This window comes from Nicotiana tabacum, chromosome 22 (genome assembly GCF_000715075.1).
Source record: "Nicotiana tabacum cultivar K326 chromosome 22, ASM71507v2, whole genome shotgun sequence".
Taxonomy (NCBI): Eukaryota; Viridiplantae; Streptophyta; class Magnoliopsida; order Solanales; family Solanaceae; genus Nicotiana; species Nicotiana tabacum.
Genome location: NC_134101.1, coordinates 95,083,861 through 95,109,414, shown reverse-complemented (window position 1 = coordinate 95,109,414; position 25,554 = coordinate 95,083,861). Strand labels below are relative to the sequence as shown.

General features: G+C 39.2%; 2 protein-coding genes across 2 annotated transcripts; one reads left to right on the top strand and one right to left on the bottom strand.

Moving 5' to 3' along the window:
* Positions 1–5,834: 5,834 nt before the first annotated feature.
* Positions 5,835–9,217, top strand: LOC142175984 (uncharacterized). Its single transcript, XM_075242998.1, has 6 exons — positions 5,835–5,971; positions 6,036–6,258; positions 6,472–6,536; positions 6,647–7,425; positions 7,636–7,970; positions 8,318–9,217. The coding sequence occupies exons 1-6, from the start codon at positions 5,835–5,837 to the stop codon at positions 9,215–9,217; spliced, it is 2,439 nt and encodes an 812-aa protein (XP_075099099.1).
* Positions 9,218–11,392: 2,175 nt separating this feature from the next.
* LOC107777627 (uncharacterized) lies at positions 11,393–16,565 on the bottom strand. The gene is made up of 3 exons (XM_075243831.1): positions 16,217–16,565; positions 14,636–14,914; positions 11,393–12,620 (listed from the first exon to the last, which is right to left on the bottom strand). Exons 1-3 carry the CDS (start codon positions 16,475–16,477, stop codon positions 11,511–11,513), a joined length of 1,650 nt encoding a protein of 549 aa, XP_075099932.1. The 5' UTR covers positions 16,478–16,565; the 3' UTR covers positions 11,393–11,510.
* Positions 16,566–25,554: the final 8,989 nt, after the last annotated feature.

The window sequence follows — 25,554 nt, the reverse complement described above, 5'->3', positions numbered from 1 at the left end:
GGCTTGAATTTCCTATTGAGCCCGTTATTTAATGGAATGGAGATAATGTAGTGCCTAGAGGTCAGTTTATTTCCTACCTTAAGGCCGCAAAGATGATTAAGAAGGGGTGTATCTATCATCTAGTTTGGGTCACAGACACCAATGCCAAGGCGTTAGCCTTGAGTCTGTACCAGTTGTGAATGAATTTCCGGATGTCTTTCCAGATGAACTCCCTGGGATTCCACCGGACAGGGAGATTGATTTTGGGATTGATGTGATACCAGGCACGCAACCTATATCAATTCCACCTTACAGAATGGCACCGGCAGAACTGAAAGGGCTAAAGGAATAATTGAAGGATTTGCTAGAAAGGGGTTTTATCCGGCCGAGTGTGTCACCATGGGGTGCACCGGCCTTGTTTGTAAGGAAGAAAGATGGGTCATTGCGAATGTGTATTGACTACCGACAACTCAACAAAGTCACAATCAAAAACAAATATCCTCTACCAAGAATAGATGACTTATTTGACCAACTGCAAGGTGCTACATGTTTCTCAAAGATTGACTTATGGTCTGGGTACCATCAATTGAAGATAAGGGAGCAGGATATTCCAAAAAAAGCCTTCAGAACCCGGTATGGGCACTTTGAATTTATGGTAATGTCTTTTGGGCTAACAAATGCCCCGACAGCTTTCATGGATCTTATGAATCGAGTCTTCAAGACCTTTCTAGACTCCTTTGTGATAGTGTTTATTGATGATATTCTTGTGTATTATCGGAGTCAGGAGGACCACACTGGCCATCTCAGGGCAATTTCGCAGACCCTTTAGCAACATCAATTGTATGCAAAAATTTTAAAATGTGAATTTTGGCTTGAATCTGTCGCGTTCTTGGATCATGTCGTTTCCGGGGAAGGAATTATGGTTGATCCTCAAAAGATTGTGGCAGTGAAGAATTGGCCTAGACCTACAACTCCAATTGAAATTCATAGTTTCTTGGGTTTAGCTGGGTACTACAGGAGGTTTGTGGAGGGGTTTTCTACTCTTGCCTCTCCATTGACTAAATTGACGCAGAAAGTAGTTTAATTCCTGTGGTCCGATGCTTGTGAAAAGAGTTTCCAAGAATTGAAGTCAAGATTGGAAACAGCACCGGTGTTAGCCCTGCCAGAGGGTACAGAGGGGTTTGTAGTGTATTGCGATGCTTCGAGAGTCGGGCTTGGGTGTGTGTTAATGCAACACGGCAAGGTTATAGCCTATGCTTCTAGGCAACTCAATAATCATGAGAAGAACTATCCAACCCATGACTTAGTACTGGTAGTAGTGGTGTTTGCGCTAAAGATTTGGCGACATTATTTGTATGGGGTCCATGTGGATGTATTTACGGATCAAAAGAGCCTTCAATATATTTTCAAGCAGAAAGAGCTGAATTTGAGGCAAAGAAGATGGCTAGAGTTACTCAAGGACTATGACATTGATATTCTCTATCACCCGGGAAAGGCTAATGTTGTGGCAGATGCACTTAGTCGAAAATCCATGGGAAGTTTAGCTCATTTGGAGGCCCATCAGAGGTCGTTGGCAAGGGAGGTTCACCAGTTAGATAGTTTGGTAGTTCGCCTTGCGGACTCTAATGAAGGAGGGGTAATTGTGCAGAATAAGGCTGAATCATCGCTTGTGGCAGAGGTGAAAGAGAAGCAATTTGTGGATTCGTTGTTAGCACAAATGAAAGAGGGTATTCTCAAACACAAAACCACAGCTTTTTCCTTGGGAATGAATGATGGTACCCTACGGTACCAAGACCTTCTATGTGTTCCTAATATCGACGGTCTTCGGGAAAGGATCATGGCAGAAGCTCACACTTCCAGGTATTTCGTGCACCCAGGTTCCACAAAAATGTATCATGATCTCAAGGAAATTTATTGGTGGAATAACATGAAGAAAGATATGGCGGACTTTGTGGCAAAATGTCCGAGTTGTCAGCAAGTAAAGGCCGAACACCAAAGGCCCGGTGGATTGGCTCAAAGCATAGAAATTCCAATGTGGAAATGGGAGAGGATCAACATGGATTTTGTGGTAGGGTTACCACGCACTCCGCGCAAGTTCGACTCAATTTGGGTAATTGTTGGTCGACTCACAAAGTCAGCGCACTTTCTGCCAGTCAAATCTACCGACACAGTGGAACGGTACGCTCAGTTGTATATCAAAGAAATAGTCAGGTTACATGGCACTCTAGTTTCAATCATTTCAGATCGAGGGGCTCAGTTCACAGCCAACTTTTGGAAGAAGTTTCATCAAGGTTTGGGTACGCAGGTAAATCTTAGCACAGATTTTCATCCACAAACCTATGGTCAAGCAGAGCGAACTATTCAGACGCTTGAAGACATGTTGCGCGCTTGTATTCTTGATTTCAAGGGTAGTTGGGATGACCATTTTCCACTCATATAATTTGCTTACAACAACATCTTCCACACTAGTATCCAGATGGCACCATTCGAAGCACTGTATAGTAGGAGATGTAGGTCTCCCATTGGGTGGTTCGAGGTTGGAGAAGTGGAATTGATAGGGCCGGACCTCGTGCATCAGGCCATGGAAAAAGTCAAGATTATTAAGGAGAGATTGAAAACTGCTCAGAGTCGCCAAAAATCCTATTTAGATATGCGTAGCAGAGATTTAGAGTTCAAAGAAGATGATTGGGTATTTCTGAAGGTTTCCCCTATGAAGGGAATCATGCGATTTATAAAGAAGGGAAAATTGAGCCTGGGGTATGTCGGACCATACAGAATCGTTCAGATGATTGGTCAGGTGGCATACAAGCTCGAGATACCACCCTAAATGTCCTTAGTACACCCGATTTTTCATGTGTCCATGTTGAGGAAGGTAGTGGGAGATCCGTCCTCTATTGTGTCAATTGAGACTATTGAGGTTAATGAAGAGCTGTCATATGAAGAAGTTCCAGTTCCCATTCTTGATAGGCAAGTTTGGAAATTGAGAAATAAGGAAATTGCATCCGTGAAAGTATTATGGCGGAACCAGCAAGTTGAGGAAGCCACTTGGGAAGCCGAGGATGAAATGAAAAGGAAGTATCCACATTTGTTTGAATAGTCATGTAATAGCTTTTATGCATTTAGCTCCTATGAACTCTCATCTTTAGACATGATCTATGTAAAACTGTCCTGTTTCGGTTATAGGTTGGCCATGCGGCCATGGTTAGTATTATACGAGTTATGTTATGTCTTATGTCTATGGAATGTGTACATGCGGTTAGGATATGTTTCTGGGGCTCTCTGACAGGTGGATAGGCCTAAATTCAGAGGAAACTCTGGCAAAATTTTCGGAAATTTAGGGAGTTAGCTAAATTTGGGGTCTATGAATATGTTTCAGGTTGCAAAGAGAAGAAGATTATACAAAGACTGCTAATAAGTGAACCTTGATCCTCATTGGAGGATGAATGATCTTAAGTGGGGGAGGATGTGAGGACCCGTGAAAATTTCCACTCTAAACCCGAAAGCTCGTAGTGGTAATTAGGATCATGTGTTAGTGATGCGTAAAATTCTTGCTCGCCGCGGTTCGGACCTTTTTGACTGATTTATGCTCTAAAAAGTCAAGAAATAATATTTTCCAGAAAAATGCGATTCTGCGGTCGCATATCAGGTATGCGGACCGCATAGTCGCCGCAATGTGATTCAGTGTGTTGGTCAATTTGAGGTCAACTATGCGGTCGATTATGCTATCGCATAACCGATATGCAGACCGCATAATCGTCGCATAATTCCTTTGGTATTTTGTAAGGGGCAGTTCTGCGGTGTATTATGCGACCGTAGAACGGGTATGCATACTGCATTTCTGCCGCATACCCAGATAGTGTGTTCAGGTTTGGGGGAGTATTTTTGCGGTCCATTATGCGGACTGCATGTCGACTTAGCGATCGCAAAAGGCGATCGCAGATCTGACTCAGGGCTCCAATTTTCTAAATTTTAAACCCGACCCCCTATCGTTATATTCGGTGTAATAGCTCATTTTGAGCCTATTTCCTGATATTTCTAGAGTTAGAGAGAGGGGTCTAAGAGAGGGAAAGTTCTTCTCATCAAATTACTTCATGAATCCTGGGTAAATTATTGAAGATAATCAAGTGAGGGACCTAAACCCTCATCCCAAGAGGTAAGGCTTTATCACCTCAGCTCTTATTTTTATACTTAGCTATAAGGGGGTCATTAGTGAGGTAATTCATTGGTATAAGAGTGGATTTCTTGCATGCATATCAAACCTTAGAGTGTTGAGGGGATAGTGAACTAAAAAGAAAAGCAATTGGGGTATAGAATGATAGAAATTTCTCTCAAAAAGGGCCTAAGATCACAATGCCCCTTTAGTGTTTGATAGTATGCTCAAAACAAGCTAGAATCTCAATCTCGTCTCTAATTCTCGGTTTAATTTGTAATTCTTACACAATAGATCGAAGTGCTAAAAGTTCTGGAATTTTGTAAGGAATAAGGAAAGCTTTATTGAGGTATGTATGGCTAAAACCCCGTCTTTTAAAAATTGAGCTTCATCGTTGGTTGTGTGAGTACAGTAAGACTAAATTGAATTGTTGTATTGATTGCTATTTCACTTGACTTGGTGTTGCAACCTTATATGCATGGAAACTGTGTCTCAAATTGATCAACGTGCTATTCTTGATAATTTTAAAAGGTGCAAGGGCTATGAATCATGTATCGAAATGCTTAGACCTTAGATTGAAATTTAAGTGCGTTGTTATGCTATTTACATGAAGTCTCATCTACGCCTACAGCCTTATTTGCTCTTTTTTGCCATACTCTCTTGAATTACAAACCTAATGTTGAAAATGGGAACAATGTGAAACGTGAATTGTGGAATGTGAAAATTGTGGCCCCAAGTGTCGGTAAACTAATACATGTGTAACCAAAGATTGGAATGAGATGAATAATGGAAAATGATAACGCCTCGGTAAGGCGGCATAGCCGATCGGGCCGTGATCGGACGCCATGACATATACACATGACGGTTATGCATTGATGATTGAAACTGGAAAATGTGAATAGAATATTGGTAATGTCTCCAGGAGACGGCCTAGCCGATCGGGTCGAGATCGGACTCCGCTCAAGATAGCGGTGGTAACGTAAACGATGTGGAACAGTATGAAATTGCCAACTAAAGGCTATGGAAACATGACGTGAAGGTTGTGTAATTCTTTGATGTTGATAATGTTGTGATCATTTAAAGCTTTGGAGTGATACTTGTGATTTCCTTCTTTGTGTATGAAAGTTCTTTCAAATTTGATGGTGTTTAGTTATACATACTTGTGCTATTCGATGGTACTAACGTCTCTTTTGTCGGGGGCGCTACATTTTTTTTAATGAATGTAGGTGTCTCCATAGCGGATAGTGTTGGTCGTGTGTAGCGAAGCATCCCTCTCCTCAAGATCTTAGTGAGCCCCTTTCTCCTTCAAGGGGTTGTATTATATATATTTGTATTGTGGACTTTCACTTTTGAGGTATAGCCAGGGCCTTGTTGCCGGCATTGTCATACTTGTCTTTTACATCCTTAGAGGCTTCGTAGACATATGTGTGAGTCATGTGCGGGTGTCGGATGGGTGTACTAACTATGTTGCAATTCTAATTCCCGTTTCTCTAAAGTATAAATGTATGGGACCTCGGAACTCATTTATGGTTTGATGTGGTGATTTAAAATGAACTAGTAATGTGGGATGCACTATCTTCCCTTGGTTAAATAAACGGAAGCATGGTGTCCTTATTCATATTGAGCTAGGTAGGTAGTGTTTGATAAGGCTTGCTCAGTTGGGATAACTCGATTGAGCGCCAGTCGCGCCTCCCGAGGTTGGGGCATGACAGTAGTGAAGGAGAATTGGAAGGCAGACTTCTTTGCTAATCCATTTACTCTTTTCAATTACAAAGAAGGTAAAGAAGGCACTTTCAACTTGGAGAAAAGCAACATATGGGGACATTTATTAGAAGATATCAAGTTTGGAGGAGGTTGTGAAGGTTCATGAAACATAATTTGAACTAAATCTAACTCTGCAAAACAGGGAAAGATTGCACAATGTACAAGCTGACTTGTTCAAATTTCTGGCATTAAAGGAGGAATTTTGGAAGCAGAAAGCTGGTATGACTTGGTTCCAAGATGGAGATAGGAACACAATATTTTTTCATGTGCACATTAATGGAAGAAGGAAGAGATTGCAGCTAAAAAGAATACAAGATGGTGAGGGAAATTGGCTAGAAGATACTGTCGCTATGGCTGAGGAGGCAGTAAACTTTTTTTAGGCACAATTCAAAGAAGACGTCGTCCCTTCTGCGCTTGGTATTATTGATCATATACCACACATTTTAGAGGCTGAACAGAATCAAGAATTAATACGATAACCTTCAGCAGATGAAGTCAAGCAGGCAGTTTTTGGCTTGAGTGGAGAGAGTGCCGGAGGTCCAGATAGTTTCAATGGTAGCTTTTTTCAGGCTTGTTAGGATATCATTGGAGATGATGTGATTGAAATGGTGAAAGCTTTTTTCAGTGGGCAGGAATTACCCAGGTATGTGACTCGCACTAACTTGGTGTTGCTGCCTAAAAAGAAAGAGGTGACAACTTTTCAGATATGCGACCTATCAATCTTAGCAACTTCATCAACAAAGTGTTTTCAAGAGTTATACATGAGAGGTTAGCTGGTCTTCTTCCTAGCCTTATTTCAGATGAGCAAGCTGGTTTTGTGAAAGGGAGGATTATTGTTGAGAATGTTCTACTTATGCAAGAAATCATCACTAATATAAGATTGAGAACAAAAGAAGGCCCTAATGTTGTGATGAAGCGTAACATGACCAAGGCATACAATAGGTTATCATGGTTATTTCTAACCAAGGTGTTGAGAAAGATGGGCTTCTGTGAAAGATTTATTAGATTGATTTTTGGCATTGTATCTAATAACTGGTACTCTGTCCTAATCAATGGACAACCATATGGATTTTTCAAGTCCACGAGAGGAGTTAAACAGGAAGATCCACTATCCCCCACCTTATTCATTTTGGCAGCAAAAGCATTATCAAGGGGTCTAAATGCTCTTCATTTGAATCTTTATTTTTGTGGCTTTGGTTTACCTAAGTGGAGTCCAAATATCAATCATCTAGCTTATGCAGATGATACGATCATATTTTCATCATCAGATTTTACCTCAGTTCAGTTGATCATGGAGGTGATATATGCATATGAAGTAGCTAGGCAGTTGATAAACAAGTCCAAATCAGCAGTATACATGCACCACTCCACTGATGATGAAGTGGTGAGGAAGGTCCAAAGAATCACTGGAATTCAAAGACGAGAGTTTCCCTTTACATACCTTGGATGTCCAATATTTTACTCTAGAAGAAGGATGAATTATTATGAAGGGCTTATGAAAAAGATTTTGGATCAGTTACAGTCGTGGAAGGGTAAATTACTGTCCATAGGAGGGAGAGCAGTTCTGATTTCCAATGTATTACAAAGCATGCCTATCCATCTACTTTAAGCAATTAATCCTCCTGCTTTTGTGATAAACAAGCTGCACAAGTTGTTTGCTAGGTTCTTTTGGAGTAATTCGATTGATGGTAGAGCTAGACACTGGATATCTTGGCCTAAACTATGCTTTTCTTATGATGAAGGAGGTGTAGGATTTAGGTCTCCACATGACATGTCAAAAATGTTATTTTATAAACTGTGGTGGAACTTTCATACTAAACCATCATTATGGAGTTCTTTCATGAGCCAAAAGTACTGCAAAAAGTTGAATGGTTTGATTGTACCATGGAGAAATGGGTCTCATATATGGAGAAAAATGTTGGAATGCAGAGATATTATTGAACAGCAAATAGTATGGCAACCTAAGATGGGATCATCTCTTTTTTGGTTTGATAACTTGACAGGGCTTGGTGCACTGTATTTAGTCACCCCTCCAGATTTCTTTTGTGATGAATCTATTCATAACATTTATGATGTGGTACATGAGGGGAGTGGAGTGAAGATGTTTTGAGAGGTATTCTGCCAGAAGATTTAGCTACTAACATTTTGGAGAATATCAAACCTCCAGTACTTGAGGGCCTTGATAAGCCATGCTGGAGCTTAGAAACTAGTGGTGAATTTAGTGTGAGGTCAGCTTGGGAGTTTCTAAGGAGTAGGAGAGATTCAGCCAGTTCATATAGCAAAATGTGGGTGAAAGGACTTCCTTTCAAAATATCATTCTTCATGTGGAAATTATGGAAGGGTATACTGCCATTGGATGATGCGCCGAGATGGTTGGGATACTTTATGCCTTCTAAGTGCTGGTGCTGTGTCAATCCAGATTAGGAATCAGTGAATCATGTTTTTTTCACATCATATGCAGCTAGAAGGGTGTGGTCTTATTTTTTCTCGTTTGCTGGTTTTGCACTAGAGGGGCTAAACTTACACCAAGCAATAGTTAAATGTTGGACTGCACAAGTAATTCCTAGACTGAAGCCAATATTTCAAGCCCTTCCTTGCATAATCGTTGGGGAGTTGTGGAAGAGGAGAAATAGTTATAAACATGGTGAGGTGGTGTCTATCAATAGGGTGGTATATCAAGTGTCCATTACTCTTCAATCATTGATCAAGGTTAGGAAGCCAAGCATGCTTAATGTTCCTCCCAGATGGCCAGATATGCTTCAGATAATGGAAAACTATACTCCTAGTTTGAAGGTTGATAAGGTGATTTGGGAACTTCCTAGTAGTGGGTGGATAAAAATTAACGCGGATGGAGCAGCAAGGGGTAATCCAGGCAGAAGCTCATATGGTTTCTGTATAAGATATGAATATGGTGAGGTTATATATGCTCGAGGGAAGGAAATACAGGAGGGTACAAACACAGTAGCAGAGGTAGTGACAATCCAAGAGGCACTGAGATATTGTATAAATCCTGATCTGACCAATATTTGGATACAAACTGACTCAATGATGCTTAAAAGAGTCATTACTGGAATTTGGAAGCCACCATGGATTATTGCTGAAGATATAGTGGAGATAAGGGAGATGCTGGAACTGTGCAATGGTACTGTTTCACATATCTTTAGAGAAGGAAATAAATTGACAGAGCATTTGGCCAATTATGCATTGGATGTGGGGGATATTGAGTGCCATGAGTTTCATCACCTTGACACAACTGGGAGGAGAACTGTAAATGTGGATAAATTAAAATGTCCATACTTGAGAGTCAAAGTAGCAAGGAGTTAAGGGACATGGGGAAACAGAATACACTGGCGGAAGAAAAGGCCTGGAGTATAACTAATATCCATCCTATTCAAATCCTTTTGGAGGAGAACATGGTGGTAGGAATTTTGACTAACCATATTTTCTTTTTTGCAAGGGATGTTACTGTATACATGCCTTACTATTTCATTCAATTTCAATGGGTGGTATTAGCGTTTGACGCTCATTCCCTTGAAGTTGGATTGATAGTAGGCACAAGCATGGAAGCAATGATGACTTTCAGTGTACTAGGGTGTGAAATATGGACTTTCAATCTTCCAAGGTGTATCTTAACACCTTGTAATGATTCAGCCCCTCGTATAAATATCAATTTCATGATAGAAAGCTGCCCAGATATTGGATAGAGGAAATCATGTGCGACTGGATTGATTGGCAGGCAAAAGAGGGACTAAAGATTGTATTGGGGAGTAAATTCTCAGTGTATCTCACTAATATTAATTCTCAGGATTGGGGCCTCACAAAGGGTTCATCACATTCATGCTGGAACTCGCATGATTTGAATACCAAACAGTGCTGGATCGCCTATGAGCATAGTAGCTGGCCAGTCGATGCAATGCAGAATGCGGCCAATTGGGACCTTCTAAGGGAGAAATATCAGTACCTTTGTGTCAATAATACATATAGGGAGCCAGGCAAAGCAGAACATATTGGTTCTGTTGGAAATCAGATAGCCAATTGCCATGTTCAAATCCTATAGAGGAAAGCATGGGGCTACTGTGTTTCACTAACATAATTTTATTTTTTGCAGGAAACTTTACTGTGAACATGCCTTACTTATTGATTAGACCCCATAGAGTGGTATTAGCATATAGTGCTCATTCCTTTAGTGAAAGACCAATAGTAAGCATAAGCATGCAGGCTAAAGAGGATAATGGGCAGGGCAGTCTTAAGTGGATTAGACTCGAACTCGTTGCCATTTGTACATATCAATCACTACCCCAAAATGAAAGCTGCAATAGTCAGACAATGGATATGAATAAAATGCAGCTTACTAGTCTCATCAAAAGAAATACTCGGGAGGAACTACTGCTGCCAGGTGCTCGATGATCAGCTATGACATGGGAGTTTGGTGCTCAAAAATGGGAGTGATGAGTGCATTGTGGACTAAAATTTCAGTGCACCTCATTACCTCCATATACCATGAAGGCTCCCAAGTAAAATTTGTCCCCCAGTGTTGCTTGAACTCAAATTATTTCTCCAGCAAACTATGCAAACTCACTCATGCTCACAATTGTTGGTATAAAGGTGCCATATTTTGCAGAGCAGTTGCGGTGAATCACAAGGTGTTACAGCTGGTACAATGCATTTGTATTAATCATATACAACACAAAGGATATAATGATAGTGGCTTATTGAGCTCATCACCACAAATATGGATAATGCAAGATGCAAAAGATGGCTATTTCACGCGAGGAAGGATGCCCAGGCAGAGTTACTGGGCAGGGGAATTGTTTGAGGATCACACCACTTCCACAGGGCTAGTTTTTATACGTCAGTTTCGTTGCTTTATTAGTTTACATTATGTGATATCAATGTTGAGTACATTGCTCAACATTGATAATATGCACTATGTATTCGGCAAAGTTTATTTCTTTCATCTTGTTAGATCTCCTGACATTTTGTTTTGTTTTTGAATTTTATATATATAAAAACTAACCCTAGGCACCTTACCCAGTGGATTTACTAAAAAAAAAAAAAAAAAAAACGAGTGGTGAAGCGCACACTTTACGGAGATTAAAAGAAAACCACGGATATAAGAACTTAACAAAATAGTTATCAAATTTCAATTAAGATAACTCTTTACTGCATCCAATACACAGTAATACTAATATTGATCCAATTCATCAAAGTTGACATTCAAAAAATCATTCGCATCACGCCAGGATTACTTTGAGCGTTGTTGTTTGAAGCGCATGGCGTTGCCAATAAAGCAATAATCCTTCGCTTCACATTTCTTCAAACGATGAAGCAATGACTTTTAATAGCACTAGTGGCTAAATAGAAAATACAGAGTTTTCTCTAATCATTACAAGAAAGAGAGAAGAAATGCACAAAGGGAACCGAGATGTCACATTAATGAACAACAAAAACTGTGTAAGCACAAGAATGAAGTTTTATGACACAAGTAAACAGAGCCGCTTAAATCCAAACAAATATTTTCTTTTATCAAAATTTGGTATGATTTTCTTTATTTCCAAATCTGATCTATGTAACTCAAACTACTTCTGTACAGAAACATGAATTAGAGGAAAACATATTATCTACCATTCCAGCCTTGTGGCGGCTGGCTTTCCCCATTATTCATCAACTTGTCCAATACCACATTCAAATCAACTGACTGTCCATTCTCTGTCAATCTCCGCACTGTTGCTCTTACTTGGTCTCTTGAAAATCCCATATTTGTCACTTTATCAACTACATCATCAATAGGAACTCTAGTTCCAGTACGAGGAGAACTAGACCCACTACCAACTGCAGAAGTGGTAGGTAGTGCTTGAGGTAATATTCTTGCTGTGGGGAGGTGTGGATAACCACTTCCACCACTCTGGCCCATTGCGGTCGAAGCAAGTTGCTGCGATTTAAAAGGGGAGTCACTGCCATACTGGACAGGGGAACCGCTATAAGGATAAGATTCACCCGGGCCAGTGGATGAACCATGAGCACCAGAAAATCCAGAAACCTGTCTGCCAGATGGGGGCTCAAACATATTAGAGTAAGCTGCGTAAAACTGCAGGGACGCAGGGGCTCCACTTGATGGATTAGAGGGAGGTTGACTGGTATTTGGTAATGAATAATTCTGCGATGCTATATGATGTCTCTCCTCAGGATGACGGCTCAATGGAGGTTGAGGTTGTGAGCGATTAACAGATGTATAAGGCAGATGCCCTTGAAGAGGTGGAGATGGCTGCGAGTACAGCGGTGAAGGCGAAGGCTGATACCCTTGATGTGGAGGTGGTGGGATAGAGGTCTGTGGCTGCTGCGGTGCCGGCAGCTGGTACTGCTGACTAGAGTTTCCTGGTGCTTGACTAATCGGTGGGAGATAAGTTTCTTTTTGAGTGCCGGAAGGAATTGGGTTCTGGGCCAACTGGTTCTGAAGCTGAGTTTGAGATAGTGAATTCTGTTGCGGAGGGGGTGGAGGAGCATTAGGTGGAGGAAGAGCGAAAGGCGGTTGAGCAAGCGCTAAAACAGGGGGAAATTGTTGGTGAGACAGAACAGGAGCAGATGACATAGGTTGTGCTGAGTCCACGTGTGTAGTATTGTGGGTGTCTACTTCCTGCTCAAGCTTTGGAACTTGAAATCTTGCAAGCTGTAGTTGAGTATTCATTATATCCTGTTTATTCTTTATGACCTGTACACCATCTTGCACCTACATGAAATTTGTGTAACTAGAAGATGACATAGCTCATAATGATGATACAAAAAGAAAAAGGAACCAGGTAAAATTTTATCTTCTTCTTTTTTAGCCCTTTTAGTAAATATTTCACTGAAGGGGAGCTTTGGCGTAACTGGTAAAATTGTTGTCATGTGACCAGGAGGTCACGGGTTCAAGCCGTGGAACCAGCCTCTTGCAGAAATATAGGGTAAGGCTGCGTACTATAGACCCTTGTGGTCCGGCCCTTCCCCGAACCCCGCGCATAGCGGGAGCTTAGTGCACCGGGCTGCCCTTTAGTAAATATTTCATTATTTTTATTCTTTTTATCGGTTATAGAGTTTTCAATCTACTTTGAAACAGATATAAAAGCAAGTTAATAATTCACCAAGCAATCACCAAATGAACCTTATGATAAGTTTCATTCGACATGCCATGGGCATGATTCTTCCCTTCCAGAATAGGGAACACCCAGAATATCCTCTCTTTCAACTTCAGTAAATAAAAACAGTTCCATAAAGTCCAACAGTTCTTGATAACATTGATCCATTTCCAAATTCAGATATCTCCATTTTTAAATATGAAGTGATACGCCACAGTCAGCCGAGAATATAAATAGCATAGTATTGTCTATGCAGCAGATACTAGTACATAATAACATAACTCGAGAACAAAAACCATCATACCATTGCAAATTGATAACAATTGTCCGAACATATTCTCCAACACCTACATGCTGAAATGCCTTAGATGACGTAAAAGCTTAAAACCACAAGGAAACTACCCAAAACTTATTCAGCAGACATAACAGTATATTTATACAAAGGGTATTGCTCGGACAGAGATATTAAAAAAAGATGAGCCAGTAATACAAGAGGCGAAGTGCAATTTTCCTAAGATTAATGTAAAAATGGGCAAGAATACGGAAAAATAAATATATAAATAAAAGAAGCTCATATATAATCAACAAAGGATAAAACAATGCAGCCTACACTTACACAGCTCATAGAGCAGTTTAGTCAAAACATATAGAAGAAGTTATATGAAAGATGATACCTCTCTGAAAATATTTTCCACCAGTCTTTGGCGTAACTGGTAAAATTGTTGTCATGTGACCAGGAGGTCACGGGTTCAAGCCGTGGAACCAGCCTCTTGCAGAAATATAGGGTAAGGCTGCGTACTATAGACCCTTGTGGTCCGGCCCTTCCCCGAACCCCGCGCATAGCGGGAGCTTAGTGCACCGGGCTGCCCTTTAGTAAATATTTCATTATTTTTATTCTTTTTATCGGTTATAGAGTTTTCAATCTACTTTGAAACAGATATAAAAGCAAGTTAATAATTCACCAAGCAATCACCAAATGAACCTTATGATAAGTTTCATTCGACATGCCATGGGCATGATTCTTCCCTTCCAGAATAGGGAACACCCAGAATATCCTCTCTTTCAACTTCAGTAAATAAAAACAGTTCCATAAAGTCCAACAGTTCTTGATAACATTGATCCATTTCCAAATTCAGATATCTCCATTTTTAAATATGAAGTGATACGCCACAGTCAGCCGAGAATATAAATAGCATAGTATTGTCTATGCAGCAGATACTAGTACATAATAACATAACTCGAGAACAAAAACCATCATACCATTGCAAATTGATAACAATTGTCCGAACATATTCTCCAACACCTACATGCTGAAATGCCTTAGATGACGTAAAAGCTTAAAACCACAAGGAAACTACCCAAAACTTATTCAGCAGACATAACAGTATATTTATACAAAGGGTATTGCTCGGACAGAGATATTAAAAAAAGATGAGCCAGTAATACAAGAGGCGAAGTGCAATTTTCCTAAGATTAATGTAAAAATGGGCAAGAATACGGAAAAATAAATATATAAATAAAAGAAGCTCATATATAATCAACAAAGGATAAAACAATGCAGCCTACACTTACACAGCTCATAGAGCAGTTTAGTCAAAACATATAGAAGAAGTTATATGAAAGATGATACCTCTCTGAAAATATTTTCCACCAGTCTCAGTTTTCCGTCAGTGCTCCCATTGTTGTTATCAACAGAAAGCTTGAGGCCATCAAGAGAACTTTCAATCTGGCGACTTCGAGTTTCTACTTGTGATAGTCGAGCACTCATGCTCTCTATTGCATGTAGAAGATTATCAGCGTAATCTTTCACTGTATGATCAATTTCAAATAACAAAGATGAATCAACAGTGCTCAGATCTTTATCCCCACTGAGTTTGGCCGGTGCAAGTGAGTCAAGAGAACCATAATTCTGCATTGAATTACGGAAATTACAATACAAGATACATATCATTGACAGAACTTATGTATAGTTCCATAAACTGGCCCAATAAAGCAAGTAGATATCCAACTAGATTCAGCAGAACACACATAAAATAGAAGTGAAATGAGAAAGAGATTAAAAAAGAACGATGCTGCCTCATAAGGTCCACAAGCAATTAGAGCACATATGATACGAGGAGTATCGCGGGCATGTACATGTCCTTTTGTTGCTGATGCTTTTCAATTTAAGAATCTTTATCATAGCAAAAGATAATTGGATAACTACAAGCTGACCATTCTTGCTCATAAAACATGCCAAGTAGAAGATTGTTTTTAAATGATATACTAGTAGCTCATTTGGTGCATCCTCTAGATGTGCGAGAAGCCCAGAACCCAACTTGCTTGGAACTAAAGCAATTAATGTTGTTGTGACAGTAGCCCAAACACAACAAAAAGGTCAGTGACCACATAATGGTCAAGTGGTTCACAAGCAGCTAAATTAATACGGTTCAATAACCAAAACCTTTCAGACAGAGCTATAACAGCAAACTTCAATACCAATTCTCAGAGGCAAAGTCAAAATTTCCGCACTACAACACTAATGAACCACAAAGGACGCAATAAATAGAGAAATATCTAAGCTCCACACCGATAAACTAGTCGTCAACCAAAGCCCATACAAGAGAATAAAACAGAGCAAGTGTTCATTGCATTGTTAGAGACAGATTCAGAATTTTAAGCTAGTGGGTGCAGAATACTAGTGTGTCTACACTGCTACTGAAAATATAGTACATTATAAGTTAGAGTTTAAATTCTATGCATTGACGATGTAAAGAATACTTGCAAAATCAGGTCTTTTATTAGGTAACAATATGTAAATCTCCTGATAAGCATTAATTGGTAATCTCGTAAAAATGACAACTAACTAGTTATCCAAGGTTAAAAACCATTGATAGTGCAAAATCACTGTCTGTGTAAAACACTATCAGGTCACCAAAGGATATGTATAGGAAGGCTCATTAAAATGTGGATTTGTAATCTTATAAAATAAGACAAGACAGGTTACTTGCTACAACAGCTAAAGAGACAAAGATGGCCGTGTAAAAATTCCTTACACAAACGATGTATATACTTCCACTCTAATTGGTAATTTGGTAAAATGATAACTAAACTACTATTACGTGTTAAAATTCACTGATTTTATACTATCAGGGCATAACTTACATCCGTATAAGCAAATACTTGTAATATTTTTTAAAATACAGAATACTACTGGAGAACGAGCGATTACTCTGATTCTAGCAGTGTTGCTTTTAAATTCAACAGAATTCCAATCCCTAGCTCCAGTGATATGACCCGAATCAATATGAGATTTCGGCGGCGATGATCCAGTTGGGCGAATCGGGCGGAATTCGTAACCCGGAACAATACTTTCCCCTTTTGTACTGCCGCTAATGTCCTCGTGAGGGTTCATGAGGTTGATGAAGTCATTGTTGCTCTGTGAATTTGTTAGATCCATTATCTGCCTGTCCATATACTGCGATGTATTCATCGATGGTGTAGTGTATATATAAGCTTTGCTTTGTTCTTGTGATTTTTGGATTAGTTGCGGTGAATACTATAGTGTTTGTTTTATCTCTGTTTCAATTTTAGCAAATTATCTTCTTTTTTGTTTTAGAATGAACTCATAATTCTAAATTTGGTAACAATTTAGTTTAAACTTATAATTCCAAGAATGTTTTATAGCCACATATATACTCTGAACCACTTTTTGACTTGTTTAGAATTACAAATTTTAAAAGTATTATTTTTTCTTAAACTTGGTGCTCAGTCAAATAAGTTCATAGAGAGAGTATTATTACTTTTTATTTTTTTGGTTCTTTTGCTCCTTTTTTTAACGCTCGGTTCAGTCTGTTGCTTCTTAGGTGTGCCAAGCATAAGGTTATTGTTAGCAAATTATCTTCTTTTTTTTCTATTGATTTTGACAAAACTCCATATCGAATGCACGGAAAATACTTCGAGAAAAATATCCTTAAAGTTACTCTATTAGTCAAAAATTTAAAAAGGATAAAAATTAAGTTCATTGGATTATATTCTAGTCATTTTAAGTAACATGATAAATGTGGTGTATAATTAGTCCGAATATAATTATGTTCTAGTCATTTTAAGTAACATGATAATTATTGTGTATAATTACTCAGATTTTCTCCAAGAATCTTTATTTCCATAATCCAGTTATATCATTCTATTTAAACTTGACAGATTAACATCACCACCAAATCAATTTCTCAAATAGAAAACAAGAAGTTTGAAATACAAATTACACGAGAAATGGAAAAAGCAGCAAACATGAAGCTGGGATTGGGGATTGCAATCATATTGATGATGGTCTTTGCTGCAGAAGGGGAAACTGATGTACAAAGATGAGTTCATAAATGCCAGGCAAGGTGTGGCAATGATCAAGAATGTTTCAATGACTGTATAAATCACTGTGTTGTACCTGTGAATGGACAATATCAAATTTATTATTGTAACATTGGTTGTGCTTTGGGTAAGTGTTCTAAATTTGATGTAAATGACAATCAAAGAGAGACTAGTTTGGAGGAGTGTTCCAACAAGGATTGTTATTTCAAAAACTAGTGATCCATATATTGTTGGAAATATGCGCTAAAAGAATATAGTTTATCCTCCTTTATATTGTTTTTAGCATTTATTTTTATTATATCAATCAAATGAGTAAACTGATTAACTGCTTTTTGACTGAGACATCAAGAACATTGCCACAGAAGAGTGATATTGACACAAATATTTGCTAGACGCTGAATTGATATATCTATTGTTGCTTAACAGAGAAAGCAGTTCTATGTTGGTAAAAATACAGTTGCATATGAAAAAATAAAATTAAAAAAAATATATAAAATGTTTTCAAGTTGAGGTTAGGATTGTATCACCCTGGAAATTTTTTATAATATTTGGAGGTCTAATGGATATAAAAAAATTTGTTTTGCGTTTTAAATATTAGACACTGATAAAATAATACTGTGGAAGTGTATAAAAATATTTACACAATTTAGAAGTGTATAAGTACATATAAGTATGCGAGAATACTTAAAAATATCAATATTGGAGGTTGAAAAAGTTGAAGGAGTTCACGGCTTAAGCAACGTTTCTTTATGCTGCAGCCGAGAATTTCTGTGAAGAAAAAGGAATTGATCGAGAGAAAACTTGCCCAAGGCTATCACTATAGCGCTAAGATTTGTCATTGCAGCCATGCGCTGAAACTGGAAGCTTCAGTTTTCAGGCCCGGTTGTGAGGCCTCCTATGTCATCATATCACATAGGTGTCATTTGCCATATATTGATACCGTGCGGAAGATTACATAGGAGGAAAGCTAGCACTTGTAGAAAGATTCTAGAGAAATATGGACATTTTTCTTGGAAGATCTAAGATCCTTATAGATTTGCTAGGAAAGTCCTTAAATCTTCTAAACTTGTAAGGAATTCTAGGGGAAAACCCTTATCTTGTAAATATAAAGGACTTGTGCCACAATTAATATTTACACAATAGCCCCTTGGAAACTAGTATATAAAAAGGGTCATTCATTTGTAACTTACCAAGCAAAACAATCAAGTTCTCTACGATACAAAAGTTTCTTTAACAAAATTCTCTTGTCTTTCTTATCTAGCATTCCCTTAGCAATTTGAGTGTAGTATCTTTGGCGGACTTGGCATAGACAGATTGTGAGCAAGTTGTACAAGAACGTGAGCGAGTTGTCAAATATCGCATGTTCGCTTAGTTCAAGACTAAGGACATGATAACATGGTATCAGAGCAAGGTTGCAAATTATGGAGTGGTGAACGCCGGAGAAATTAACGCTATCAATACCCAAACGACATCTAGAATACTGCTGGCAAGAAGAATCGTAACAAAAAGAGGAATGCCACCAACAAGATCCAGGAGGTGTCCCCCGAGGTTATGTCAAACGAAGGGCTTACATCCTAAGAACTATCTGCCACTGAGGCGAGCGAGAATAAAGTGGAGGTCGAACCTGAGGATGTCTTGCTCGATAAAGAGTGGGTAATGAAGGTGAATGCGGGGATGGATGCCGTGAAAATCATTGGCTAATGCTTGGGGAAAGTGGAAGGCACCCTTAGCGTTCATGAGGGGAACATTCTTGCGTCAGGGCACGTTGCTGTTGTTTATCAGACTCAGGTGAACTGCATATTGGCCGATTTTAGGCGGTTTTAGCGGTTGGAGCAGAGAGTAGACCGACCGTGACTGTTGAGGAGCAGAAGCGGTTGGACAAATCGAGTAGGATTTATCCTCTTGTCTTTTGTGGTTAGTAGTCAGAGGACGCACATAATTTCATTGATCGTTGCAGGGATAAGCTGCATAATATGGGGGCAGTGAGGTCCAATGGGGTGGACTTCAACACATTTCAGTTAGAAGGGAAAGCTCGCAGATGGTGGCAATCTTATCTCTAGAACAGGCCAGCAGGTTCACCTCCTTTGAATAGGACCAGTTCACACATCTCTTCTTGGAGAGATATATCCCACCCTCATAGAGGGAAGAGTTACGGGTCAGTTCGAGCGTCTCAAGCAGGGTCAGATGTCCGTGACTGACTATGAGGCGAGATTCTATGAGTTGTCTCATCATGTAGCTATCATACTCCCCACATATGCACAGAGAATACGGAGGTTTATTGCAGGCTTGCACTATATGATCCAGGTTTCTCTGACCCGAGAAGCAGATATGGGGACTCCTTACAATCAGGTTGTGGAGATAGCTCGGAAGATCGAGCTTATCCACAACTAGGGCTGAGAGTTCACAACGAGGGACAAGCGGCCTCGGCATTCTAGTGGATGTAGCGGTTCCTGAGGGGCTAGCCTAGCAGGCCCATTTATTCAGTGCCACCACCTGCTCGGGGTGCTTTAGCGTGGACCTACTTCAGCATCATTCGAGAGAGCACCTATTATCCACTGGCTATTCAAGGTTCCTCAAGTAGGTATTTAGGTTATTAGGGTAAGACCTAGAGTCAGCATTTTTCGCACCGAGAGGCTGCTTCAAGTGCGGGGAGCTTAGTCATGTGAGGAGGGTTTTCCCCAGGTTTTAGGGCAAGGCAATACAGCATGGCTAACAGCCCATTATTATCGCACTAGTTATTGCATCGCACGTGTGGCTGGCCAGGGGTGAGGGGTAGGTGGGTAGGGGTCACCCTAGAGGTAGAGGCTAACCGGGTGGTGCTCCAGCTAGATTTGATGCCTTCCCAGCCAAACCAGATGCAGTAGCCTCAGACGTCGTGATCACCAATATTATTCCTATCTACCGTAGGGATGCTTTTCAATCCAGGGTGTACTTATTCCTATGTCTCTTCACTATTTTCTCCTTATCTGGATGTATCTCATGAGTCCTTGGGTGTTCCTGTATATGTATCCACATGTACTTGTGAGTGATTCAATTTTTGTGGATCGGGTTTACCGCTCCTATGTAGTGACTTTCTGTGGTTATGAGACCAGACCGAATCTTATGCTGCTCGATATGATTGACTTCAAGGTTATTCTAGGCATGTACTGGTTGTCTCCGTACCATTCCTTTCTTGATCTCCATGCCAAGATTGTTACCTTGGCTATGCTAGAGTTGACTAGGTTGGAGTGGAGAGGCTCATCTATTAGTACATCTAGTCAAGTTATCTCTTGCTTGAAGGCTCGACACATAGTCGAGAAGGGTTGTTTGGCCTATTTGTCCTTTGTTCGAGATACTGCTGTGGAGACTTCCATGATAGATTCATTTCCTGTGGTGTGGGAGTTCTCCGATTTATTTCCTGCTGATCTACCAGGCATGCCACCCGTATCCTGATATCGATTTTGACATTTATCTAGAGCCAAGCACCCAGCCTATCTCTATTTTGCCTTATTGTTTGGCTTCAATAGAGTTGAGAGAGTTGAAGGACCAGTTTCAAGAGTTTATCGATAAGGGGTTCATTAGGCCGAGTGTGTCACCTTGGGGTGCATCGGTATTATTTGTGAAAAAGGATGAGAGTATGCGGATGTGCATTGACTACCGCGAGTTGAACAAAATCACCATAAAAAATAAGTACCCATTGTCGTGCATTGATAATTTGTTTTATCACCTACAGGGTGTTAGAGTGTTCTCGAAGATTGACTTGGGATCCGTTATCATCAGTTAAGGATCGTGCTTCGGATATTCCGAAGACGGCTTTCTGAACTAGATATGGGCACTATGAGTTTCTAGTGATGTCCTTCGGCTTGACTAAAGCCCCGGTGGTTTTTTTGGATTTGATGAATTTGGTGTTCAGGCCATATCTTGACTCATTTGTCATTGTCATAATTGGTGACATACTGATTTGCTCGCGTAGCATGGAGGAGCACGAGCAACATTTGAGGATAGTGCTTCAAACTCTAAGGGAACAAAAGCTTTATGCTAAGTTCACCAAGTGCAAGTTCTGGTTAGATTCTACGGCTTTCTCGGGGTATATTGTACTAGGTGAAGGTATTAAGGTGGATTCCAAGAAGATCTAGGTAGTTCAGAGTAGGCCTCGTCCCACCACAGCAACTGAGATCGGGTGTTTCTTGGGGATAGCAGGTTATTATCATCGATTTGTGGAGGGATTCTAATCTACTGCAGTTCCTTGGACTAGATTGACCCAGAAGGGTGCTTAATTAAGATGGTCCGATGACTGCGAGGCGAGCTTTCAGAAGATCAAGACCGCATTGACTACAACACCACGTTTGTTTTGCCCTTCGATTTAGGGAAGTATACTATGTATTGCGACACTTCTCGTGTTAGTTTGGGTTTTGTATTGATGCAAGAGGGTGAGTTATTGCATATACTTCACGTCAATTGAAGCCTCATGAGAAGAATTACCATGTGCTTGATTTGGAGTTGGTTGCGATAGTTCATGCTCTCAAGATCTTGAGGCATTATCTATATGGAGTGTCATGCGAGGTCTACACCAATCACCGCAGTTTACAACATTTGTTTAATAAGTGGAATCTTAATCCGAGGAAGCGCAGGTGGCTTGAGTTACTGAAGGATTATCATATTACCATCCTCTAGAATGCAAATATTATCGCGGATACCTTGAGCAGAAATATCGAGAGTATGGGTAGTTTGACATTCATTTCAGTAGAAGAGAGGCCATTGGATTTGGACATTCAGTTCTTAGCTAATCAACTTGTGAGGCTGGATATTTCTGTTATACCCCTTGTTTCATACGTAAGAGTACGTCGTGAGTCAATTAATATAAGCTCATAAATGAAATCATATTTGAAAAGTTTATAAAGTAATTTAATCTTTTTATCGTGGAGGTTACAAATATTTAATATTATGAATACCAAGTACCAAGAGGGTTGGAACGCTTAGAAGCTAAACAAATTGAAGAAAATAAGTTTTGTCGAAAGTCGATAAGTTTGGAATGTTATAACATGCACATTGGGGTGAGACTAGGGTTCTTAATGTAATTATGAGGTTATGTTATGAGTTATTTTAGGCATATGATATTCGTGTGTTACATTTTGAAGTCAAGCGAGTTTTGGAACAAAAGTTGGCAAAGGTCATCGCAAGTTATGTTCATAGATGTGCTGAAAATTAGGTCAAATGTAGAGACGATTTTCTCCCAAAATACTTGGAATTACGGGATGATCCACATATCAAATTGAATATCTATAAGTCTAGTTTCTAATGCATTAAACCATTTGTTGATACGACATCAGAGTAGACAGATATTTGCAGTTTTACGAGACAGACTCATAGGTGACAAATAGGTGTGTCACTAAATCTTTTTGAGCAATACATTTCGTGTGTTATATGAGGTCTTTTTGGGACATATTATGTACCAAATTAAAGGTGTTAGAATTTAGTTTCCGATCCTCTTAATCATACAATCATACGATAACTGTATAAAAAGATATAAGCATCGGAAGAAGGGCCAATGGTAGGGTGCCAAACTAGCACCTCTTTAACTTTCAAAAATTGATATATATAGGTCTTAGGTCGGCTTTCTCTTCATTTTTCAATATAGCACGACTAGAGAACACCCATAAACTTACCTTTAAGCTCTCTACAAGGGTTTGAAAGAATATTAACATCCCGGATACGAAATCAAGAAGCGATAACATTAGAACGATCCCTACGATGTAAGTATCTCTATATCGCCTCTCTTTTTCTTTGTCGTTTGAGTTTTGGAAGGTACTTCATAGTTAAGAAAATGTCTAATTTCTGTATTTAAGCTTTTAAATATCAAGGAAGGTTGATAAATTCATTTCCTAATAGTTAGAACTCACGGGACGATTATCGGAAGCCGTGAGTTCGATTTATTCCATTTTTAGTGGATTGTTTTGTAGTCCACTCGTATTGGCCTATTGTGCTGCTGATTTATGGAGTTTTAAAGGATTAAGGGTGTGGAGAAATACCACATGTTGTAGGGTAGTAGGCTGGTCGCTCGTCGTTGCAGTTTCAGGCTAATTGATAACTTGTTGATTAGATGTGTTATGGTATATTTGGGGTTTTTGTTGTATGAAGATCCCGAATTGTAGTTGGATTGTTTTTGAGTTGCTGATTGTATTATGTTTGTATCTCACCTATAGTAGTCTTGAGGGAGCAGTAAAATCAGGGAAAATGCTGCCCGTTTTATTTTAGAATCGAGTTATCGTTTGAGATACGTGATATACTAGCACCATCTAAGTTGTACATGTATTTCTTTATTATAGGGTTGGCGTGCTAGTTTTCATGAGCTTGTTGTTGAGTTGAATTGATGACTTGAGGTATGTTTAGACTATCCCTTCTTTCCTTTTGTCATAATCCATATGATATAAATGAAACGAGCAAATGCGGAACTTTCACAAATGACTCTATTCTTAAAAGTACTCAGGGTGCCTATGTTCTTGATTCCTCATATGTCATATTATTATAGCATCTATTCACGAGTCTCAGAAAATACGTAAGTTAATAAAGTTTTATTTCATATTATTAACCGATGGAATATTTATCTTATGACATCCCGAGAGATCTTATTGACTTACTTCTTATGCATTGTATTCATTTATACATGTACATTAACTCATGACTAGATGATATTATATACACATATATTATATGTATATGGGATATGGGGAATGGTTATGGCATTATATATGCACCACTAGTTGATCAGTTGGTATACGTTGATGATTTAGCCCACAGAGGCCGAGATGATATGATGGGATGCCCTCAGAGGCTTGATGATGTTATGTATGTATATACCTATGCATGATATGACATTTATACACATATGCATGACATTATAAATGTTTCATGATTCACAGAGCTATTCAGACTTACAGGTTGAGACCTTTGCTCTTTGTTTCTTTTAGGTCTTATATATATACTACTTTTCATGCCTTACATTCTCGGTACTTTATTTGTACTGACATCCCTTTTGCTTGGAGATGCTGCATTTCATGCTTGCAGGTCCCGAGTGATAGGTTGACAGTCCTCCTAGTAGGTATCAGCTCAGCGGAAGGTGTTGTTGCACTCTACTTGCTCAGAGTTGCCTATTTGGTCAGTATGATTTGGACATGTATTGATTGGTATAGCGGGGCCCTGTCCCGACCTACATGATGTTTATGTACTCTTAGAGGTTTGTAGACAGATGTCATGTATATAGTTACTTGTATGGCCTTGTCGACCTATGTTTTGAGTTTACAAATGATTTTGTCGGCTTTTTAGGCTTGTATGTCACATGTATAAGTTTCTATATCATGTTTCCTCGATCATGTCTAGTATTCCTTTATGTTTTATTCTGGTTATCTCATGACGACCTTTTTGGCCCATTTACCCATGATGGTATGAAAAGAAAAATATGTTACGCGAACCATCGGTTGGGGTCGTGACAAAAGTGGTATCAGAGCAGTTCTATCCTAGGGAGTCTACAAGCTGTGTCTAGTAGAGTCTTGTTTATGGGTGTGTTGTGCACCACACTTATAAGCAGGAGGCTACAGGGCATTTAGGACTGTTACTCTTTCTTCTTACTCTAGATCGTGTGGTAGAGCTCAGTTGTAAGAATTCAAACTCCTAAATTCTATTTTATTCGCAATACAACGATACCTACATCTACAAAGATAGTTGGTAAGAGATTGAATGTGGTTGTGGAAGAGTTGAGTTAGAGGAACACGATTTTGCATCATGCTTATGGTGAGTAAATGTAAGGTATTCAGTAGATTGTGTATGTACTAAGATGTGTACTTTTTAATAAGGAGCCCGAAGGCAAGAATATCTATCCACCCATATGGTTTAAAGGAAACAAGAGAATCAGAAGGTAGATACAAGTTTCAACAAGTAAAAGAAGCAAGGTGAAGAAGGATATGAGGTACCCATTTAGTGAAGATTATCTGTATTTACAATTCAGGTAGAGAAGTATAAGCATTTTGAGTTACTTTCAACAGTAACAGAGATATATACAATTGACCACACCCATGTGAACAACTAATTTTTGACCACACCCAAATTCTATACTATTTTGGTGTAAATATTTTTTTTAGGTCTAATCTTAATATTTTAAATTTTTATCTTACTCTTAATAGTTTTTTTTATAAAAAAAAAAGCTACAAAAAAATATTTCTTTTAGATCTA